At 37.5% G+C, this 8,666-nt stretch overlaps 1 protein-coding gene across 1 annotated transcript; it reads left to right on the top strand.

The window, feature by feature from the left end:
* The first annotated feature begins 17 nt into the window (after positions 1-17).
* Positions 18-6,903, top strand: ift27 (intraflagellar transport 27 homolog (Chlamydomonas)). The gene is made up of 7 exons (XM_014997287.2): positions 18-185; positions 907-986; positions 4,468-4,527; positions 5,478-5,537; positions 5,678-5,795; positions 6,432-6,541; positions 6,656-6,903. Exons 1-7 carry the CDS (start codon positions 152-154, stop codon positions 6,758-6,760), a joined length of 567 nt encoding a protein of 188 aa, XP_014852773.1. The 5' UTR covers positions 18-151; the 3' UTR covers positions 6,761-6,903.
* Positions 6,904-8,666: the final 1,763 nt, after the last annotated feature.

Here is an 8,666-nt window from a genome sequence, read left to right as displayed (position 1 = left end):
ATGAGTCGCTACTGGGAACGGTTGCTAGGAAACGTGTTTTGTCCATGTTGCCGAGGCGAATGGAAGATTAAAGCAGCTAGCAGGAATGCTATTTCATTTATTAACAGAAGCTTAACACATTTCTGACGAGGTTTCGAATGTACGCCGTATAATGGTGAAGTTGAGGGCAAGATGTCTGCTTCTCGGTAAGGTTTGTGGAAGTTTAACTGCGAGTTTACGCTGTCTTACAACCCTCACACAGGGGCTAAAAGCCAAGGAACAGGCAAACATCTGCTTCTTCTTTATTAAATACACCCTAAAGCTCAGCTGACATACGTGTTTATCTACGTGTTATCATATACTAGCTACGGTTTGCTGTTCCTCCAATTTGCTGGTTAAATCCAACTAAAAACATTACAGGAAATTATGTTGGACTCTCAGCCAGCTAGATGTAGTGTTTATTGTCAGTATCCACGTTTCCACCTTTTCAAAGCATTTTTCACGCACAATATAGCATGAAAAATGATCTGCAGAATAGCAAATATTTTAAAAGACAGAAAAGTCCATTTTAAGACGTACAGCAATAAATGCAACAGCAGTTGATCAAATGTGTTCTTAATGTGTTCTTGTTAAAATGTGATGTAAATAGCAAAATCATAAAAAAACTTTTCAAGTTTTACTGAAAAATCATTATTTAAAAACATCTGTCTTGTCCTGATTTAGCCAAGGATAATTGCTTATCATCCTTAACTTAATGTCCTAATATCTGAAAAGACAATTAAACATTCCATCTATTATAATCAGTTAATGTATAAAACACATCTAAATCACTTAGTGAATATTTATCTGTTAACAAAAACATAAAAAAAATCACGATTGACAATGTAGTTTAAATAAAGTCCTTTTTTTTTATTCCTATATGTACAGGGGATGCTGCGGTGGGGAAAAGTTGTCTTTCTCACATCTTCTACAATGATGGATCTCTGTTCCAGAAGAACTATAGCTTGGTGAGAGCAAATTGCAAAATGTTAATCATATCATGTCATCAACTAAACTAGTCTGGAGAGCTTTCATCACCAATAATATTGGTCTTAGTAGTGCATAAAGTACATGATGTGCTTTTTGAGAGCCCACATTGATCTATTTGGAATTACTGAAGTACAAAATAATCATGAAGGAAGAAACTAAACTATTAATGTGACTCTGTAAACTATGGCTTTCATTGCTGGATGATTTTAAAAGCCTTGGACTAGTAAGTTGCATTAAGTTTCTGAAGTTAATCAAATGTAATATTTCAATTTCAGCTTCAACTGAGCACAACAGCTTGATCCATGGGCATAGATTATTCTTGTAATTGTTTAACTACATTGTGCTTTATTAAATTTGTTGCGAATTGTTGAATTTTACTCACAGGAGCTAACTGAAGAACATGTACAAAACACAACATGATAATAGTAGCGATAGGTTATATGTTACATAATTTTATGTCATTTCAGATGTTGTTACAAAGCTGCAGTTAAAAACAAACACACCAGAAGAAATGGTATATATTCAAGTGATATATATTTGTGCTTATTGTTAAAAACATTTTTTGAAAAGTACGAGCATCTGTATTTGTATGGCCTACTTCAAATATTATGGTAAATAAATAATTTGCTGGAAGCCCATTTTGATCAAATGAAAAGAAAGCAACATTAGACCAACCTAACAAATGCTTTAGTTATGTAACGTTAGCAACATATGTACAGTTAAAAATGATTCACAATCCTGGCAAATTAAGATTTGAAATTTACTCTAAATGGAAATACAGTCATTGTAATGAATTCTTGAATTGATTACCATGAATTTCAACAAATTTCTTTTGTTGAAATTCATGTTTTTTGAGGTGAGCTTATTTTTACACAAACTTTATTATTTTGTCTTCACCTTTTTGTTTAATTTAATTTTCTGTGACACTGACAAGGTTTTATGAATTGAAGATTAGATTCAGCTAATTTTACAAGCCAGTAAAGACCAGATGAAACAATACGAGTGAAATTTTATTTTTATCATGACTTTACTGCATGACTTGTGAGTATAACGTATATGCAGTAATGTTGCCCTCATTAATTTCTTTCAAAATAAATAAATGTTTGCTGAGTGTATCATTTAGTCCAGTGGCTCATTGCTAAACTAAACAGGTTGGAAAATACTGGGTGGAAAAAAGCCAAGAGTTACTGTGTGTGTTTGTGTGTGTGTTTGTTCTGGCTTTGCTACTTCAGCACTATTGGTGTTCTGAGTTGACAAGAACGTCGATAATTAATACTGCAGGGTTCTGGAAAGCCACTATAGCAGGTACAGCAGCATTGTTGGATGTTTTGATGTTATAACCACAAGTTTACAATGCAACCGAATTTTGTACAGTAGGTTATCACCTAAAAAAAAAAAAAAAAAAACACCAAAACAGGACATGCTTGTAAATGTAAAGTTTCAGAAAAACACAAAAATGGTATCTTGTGCTAATCGTCACTGCTACTTTAGAACAATTTTAAAACCCAGTTTAAAACATGAACTAATAGTCTTTGTTGTAAAAGTAAAAAGTTGCTAGATTTGTCGCTTTTTGCAAAGTAGTCACTAGAGGTGTCTAAAACGCCGCTAAATATAGCAACATAAGTTGCTAAGTTGGCAACAGTCCTGACTACAACTTGGCTTAACCCTCTCTGCTCATCCCCACACATCCGGCCACGCCCCTCAGCGTCTCTTGGCTCCACCCACTTTGGTGAAACTCTTCAAAATTTGTAGGTTGTGCTTTCACGTAGTTACACTTTAAAAAGAAGTTTTAATTTTAATCAATTATTTTAAAACACCTGAACAAAGTAAAGCTGATTGTTGCCTTTTCTGGAATATTCCCACAGCTACCTCTAAACATTTATATGCAAAAGAAAGAGCTTCCATGAGCTAATCCTAGCGAAGACTTGCTGAATCAACAACGGAGGCAGTGAGCCATCCAGAGGTTTTGCAGAAATCTGATTTATCCAGAAATACAGTTTTAGCAAATCAGATCTCTTGTGGTCATGTCAGTAATAACGTTCAACAAATTTGCATAGCTTTAACAGTGACGAGCAAAGATCAAGCACCACCTACATGCACTACGCTGGTTGACTTTAGAAAATAAGCTCTATGCCAACGTAGTACTTGTGTCATAAAAATTGAATTCCTGTTGGAAAAAATAAAAAGTGTTTCTTGATTTAGAATGAACTCTACAAACAGGCTAATGCTACAAATGATCTCCCCCTAGTTTACCTAAATCATCCTTCAGATTGTTCAACTTTTGATGTTGAACGGCGGCCGATGCCGGCCTGCCATTCTGCTCACGTCCTCCTTTGAAAATGTCAGACAGCCTGGTAGCAATATTCCAAGCTTATTTGTTGCTAATAGGCCCTCATTGACATTCCAGCAAGAAGCTTCCTATGCATCACGCCAGCTCATTAGACCAGTCTCTGGTGGGACTGCAGCATGTTCTGTGTGTGTGTATGCGTACCAGCGGAACCTCATTATGAACTGTGACTGTGTATAAATCAGGTAAATGTTGATCCGAAGCTGTATGTGTTTGTATTTCGCAGAAGCATCGACTGTGAAAGGTACGCGTGGGTGTTTGCAGATTTCAGCCTCTTGCATTTGACATGCTTAGTTAACTACGAGGTGCAGAGATCAAATCAATTTAGAGTTAGATGCTGATGTGAGGAAACCTAGAAATTTACTTCTCCAAGGTCAACTCTAATTGCTAATCAACAATTTTCTCTGAAGATAAACTCCTGGAACAATTATAGCAGAGTGCCTTGGCAGTCTGGAGGAGGATGGAATTTGATTGAAGTCCATCTTTTTAATCTAGTCATTGAAACTATGACTGGGCGATGTGACTGAAAAACGTAACACTCTATAGGAGAGAAAAATAACACAATTTATGGTTCAAACCACACTTTATATGCACATTAGTGCAGAAAAACACCCTTAAAAGCTCCATAGTTGACTTATTTCCCATGTTTGATATGTATTGCTAGGGATATAACCAAACAAACCTTACTGATATCATAAACCCTCACTCTTGATTTAACCAGTAAACTTTTGGATCTCCATCTTGTTGTAATGATACTGCTGTTTAGAGCTTGTACTCCTCCTTTCTTATGAATTTATCCTTATTGAGACATTACTGGGACTTGGATATAAAGCAAACGAGCAAACAGTACCTGAGGTCTGGCAAGGATCTCATCATCAAGGTAGGTAGTGAATTTGCATTCAAGCCAAGCTGAGCAGCAAATTAGTGACGTCTCTGTGTTGGCATGAGCCATAAATCACCATGGACAGTTTGCTGTGTGCAAAGACAACTCATTTACCTCTGTTTGGCTCTCTTGTTTGTATATAAGCATAATGTAGTTGTAAACTGATAAATTCATTTGAACGAAGCCGCATGTGATGTGACAAAATGTTGTTTTTTTTTGTGTTTGTCAGACAACGGGAGTGGAGCTGGTGATGAAATGTATCAACATTCCAGAGACCAATGACTCCGTGGTAAGTCAATCAACGTTCATGATCACTCCTTAGGAATTAGTTGTATTTCTGTGTAATTGAATTCAAGATAACCTTTTTTTTCATAGTGAGCTACAATGTTGATAAAAATTCTATTCAAGATATTTTAATCTACTTGAATGCACAAAAATTTGAGGTGGTGATATAAATACATACAAATATATAACATATTACACATATATTTGTCGATAAATACCCTCGAAGTGGTCCTCAGTGTGCTCAGGGAGCTTTTGTGTATGCCCAGACACATGAAAAATTAGAGGGAACATTGATAAAAAGTGATACTAAATTGGGAAATATAGACGCAAACCCTCTACATTGTATTCTTAGCAAATTGTTGGACGTCAGTGAACGTATTAAATGTGTATTTAGTCATGAAATCATCCACGACACAGAGCGTGAATATTAGAAAAACAATATTAGCATATGCTAACAACTACATATGCTTGGAAAGATAAGCTGCAGTAAAAAAAAAAGCATGATATTTTATTCCGTTTGTTTAATTAGGTGATCTATCGGCTAGTTGCGGTTAGAATTCAGCAGAGGCAACTTTTGGTAATAAATATCCTGAATTACAACAGATTTAGAGACAAATAAGCAACTTTGTAGATTAATCTGTGGTAACATTTAGGCTTATCTGCACAAAATGTATTAGCTACCCAGGCGATGTTCAGGGTTCTTATCTGTTTTAAAACTCTCTAAAAAAAAATCACAGGGGGGCTGAAAACAGAGAACCAGAAACCATCACTCACAGAGAAAAAGTTTCACCAGACATGTAACATTGTTAGGTCCTTATCAGTATTCACTAAGCAATACGGCCGAAGAGTAGGGGAAGATGGATCTCCTTGCCACGGAGAAAAGGAATGTTAAATCGTGTAATTTGACTAAATCTCTGTGGGAAACACCTGTGCCGTCCTTTTCTCTCTTTCCAGGAGCTCTATATCTTAGACTCGGCGGGGAAGGAGACGCTAGTGGAGGGCTGCGAGAAAATGGTCAGAAGCTTCCCTGGATTCTTCTGTTTTCATTTGCATGAAACTAATGAGGTTCTCCACACGGAGAACCTCATTAATGTCGCAGGATTAGAACAAATGAAATGGGTGTGACACCTCTGCAATCACCTTGCCTTCTGCAGTGGGGGGAGCCATCTTTGCTGTGTCTGGTGTTCGATTTGACCAATGAGCAGTCTTTTGCTAACTGCACATGTTGGATGGAAAGAGTCCAAGCACACTGCAAAGGCCTCCATGTGCCAGGTAAGAGAAGGAGGACGAAAAATGAGGTTAATTTGTGACAAACCTAGAGTTCGATATAAAAACACAGGTCATCTTATAAAGTTTTCTTAATGGAAAAGATGACAGGTGGGAGCCTAATAGGCTCTTTGAAGGTTCTCTAAAGCAGAACTTTGCTAAAATCTCAGCCAATTGGACGTTGGTTCATGTCCACTATATTCATACTTTATTTTTGTTTTAATCCTAATAGAATTTTTCAGTAAAATAGCAAGAACTTAACAATTACGCTATATTACAAATACATTAATCCATTCTAACAACTTCAAGATGTGATTGGACAACTTTTGTTTTTTGTTTTTTTCTTTTTTACCTTCGGTTAATTTAAATAAAAAAACGCCCCTTCTCCACATCATTTAATCATGTTTAACTTTCCCTGAAAACATCAAAGAAAAAAAAAGCTAAGTTTTGGATGAAATTATTGAGATAATTTTGGTTTATTTGTGTACTGAAGTCATTTAGGGGCAAAAATAGGCGAGCATAAATATACAGTCTGGGTTTCCCCCAGTGTATTACAAGCCTGGCGGGCCACCTACCGATTCCGATTGTTTCTTTTCCTGTCTAAAAAGCTGCTAAGTATGCGCGTAACTGTCGACCTCCCAGGTGTTCTCGTGGGCAACAAGTCTGATCTGTCCGCTAGAAGGGAAGTACAGGCGTCTGTGGCCAAGGAGTGGGCCCACAGCAAGGGACTGGAGTACCACGAGACATCAGCTGTGAGTGAAGCTGAAAACACTTCATGCTGTTAATAGCCTGATAATGAATTGTTCCTCAAACACACCAGTGACATGTCAGCAGCATCTCATTGTGATCACGCCGATGTCTTTCAGAAAGAGATGGACAACTGTGACGCCCCGCTCCTCAGCTTAGCACAGTCCTTCTACTCTCTCTACCAGGAGCAGCGTGAGATCATGCAGAACCTCGGGCCGGGCTAGACTCCTCTTCCTTCACCACAGAGCTTACAGCCGTTTGAGACAAACCACTACGAAGGAATTGCTTTAGGAAAATAGGATTTTCTGACAAGGACACTGAAAGGCTTTCTGATTATTTTTGGTTTAAATAAAGGACTAAATAAGGAGCAGGCAGTGTCTTGTTTCATCATCAGGATAGCAAGATCTGTTTTTACAGCAGTGACCTACAATATCACTGCAACTCATTCTACAGTAAAAAAAAAAAGGCAAAAAGCTGCAGTTTTTAAGTTTTATTAATTTTTTTTCGATATTTGTTTAATCTTATACGATGTTGTGACAGTTTGTTATGAGACAGATAATCTGTGAAAAAATCAATCTCTACCTCCTTCCTGAGTTACTATTGCCGTTTTAAGAAATGCAACAAAAACAACCAATCAGAGCCAGGAGGCGGGGCTTAGCACTGTCAGTCAACCTTCTGGTAAATGTCTTACCAGCAGGTTGGTAACTTACTGTCCTGTGACAGTAAGTTTTCCTTACTGTCACAGGAAAACTGTTTATACACAGTTTGCTAACTAGACTGAGCACTCATGACAGGCTGCGCTAGCTGCAGCGCAGCAGAGAGCAATGATGGGGAGGCAGAGGGAGGATGAGCATCGCCACATGAAGTTGTGATTGATATCGCTAAGACCCGCCTCCTGGCTCTGATTGGTTGAAGAAGGTGGACAACCAAAGTTTTTTTCTCAGATTATCTGTCTCATGCCATACTGTCATGACACAGTGACGGTTTCAACCAATGTGTAAAAACAATATTTTTTATAAAAGTTATTCTGCAGCTTCACAGCACCTCCTCCTTTCTCTTCGCTTCTCTACATAGCTGTTCCCAGTTTTGGGTGACAATTTACTTCATATCAGCATTGCATTTTCACTTGAATTGGATTGAAAGAGAAAAAAGTATTTTTTAAATTGTTTTTACAAAACTCCTATGTTCCTGCTTTCACCTTTTCCTCCTGCTCTTAAGATTTTTTCCTCTTGCCATCTATCTTGCTTGCTCTTTTGATGTGCTGTTAAGCCCTCTACTCCAAGCTGTCAAATATACATGTATATTATATATTTCTCTCTCTTTTTTGGTCCTGTCCCTGGCGTGGCGCTAGCAACCAGTAATCACCATCCTAATTAGCGCCCTCCCATTCAAACCAGGTCACAGCCATGTCCTTGTTGTCTCTCTGCCTTTCAGACCAGCTGCCACCTCTCAAATGAGGCCATGATCAGTTCAAGCCAGGCTCATTGTTTTTCGCTGTTTTTTTTAAATCACATTATGTTATATTATACAATACACCATACTTCTCATAATATTAATAAATTGCTTTTAAGGGCTCATGTTCTATTAAGCAAAAATATTAGATGAGCAGATGTTAGTACGATCTCATTTGACCACAACTAAGGCAGAATGTGACTTATATATTCAGTGGCTGGCAAAGGTACAAACTTCATTAATGAATGCAAGTAACTATGTTACCTTCAGTTATAAAAATGATATCAAACATGACTTAAAATAAATTTGACTTCACAGTTTAAGGCTATGAAATTGGGCCTCTGTCCCTTTAAGAAAGTTCCAGCTTAGCATGAGGACCCTAAAACCACAAATAAAATAAAATAAAAATAAAAAACCCTTATAAAAGCCTTTTATAAAACCTTATAAAAGGTTGAAAGGACCCTGTCTCTTAAGACTTCAGAAAGGTTGGCAAACATGGTCTGAGAAATAGCTCATATAATAAGCTCAGTTGATGCCCAGTCACACCAGGTGTTTGCTAATTGCTGCTACTGCTAATTAGCAAACAGTTTGGAAGCTCAGAAACTACAGCGCTGAGGAGGAGCTGCCTCTGGAAGGCAGCGCTGCGTCCACCCAGGGCTTTTACACATCTGAATGGTT

Source organism: Poecilia mexicana, unplaced genomic scaffold (genome assembly GCF_051168715.1).
Source record: "Poecilia mexicana isolate PSO_F unplaced genomic scaffold, ASM5116871v1 scaffold_2, whole genome shotgun sequence".
In the NCBI taxonomy this organism is placed as follows: domain Eukaryota; kingdom Metazoa; phylum Chordata; class Actinopteri; order Cyprinodontiformes; family Poeciliidae; genus Poecilia; species Poecilia mexicana.
Note: the sequence above shows the minus strand (reverse complement) of the source record. Positions and strands in the feature narration are given on the sequence as shown.

Coding starts and splice junctions, on each gene's coding strand:
- ift27 (XM_014997287.2), top strand. CDS start 152: ATGGTGAAGTTGAGGGCAAGATGTCTGCTTCTCG. Junction 987..4,467: donor TCCAGAAGAACTATAGCTTG/GTGAGAGCAAAT, acceptor TGTGTTTGTCAG/ACAACGGGAGTGGAGCTGGT. Junction 4,528..5,477: donor CAGAGACCAATGACTCCGTG/GTAAGTCAATCA, acceptor CTCTCTTTCCAG/GAGCTCTATATCTTAGACTC.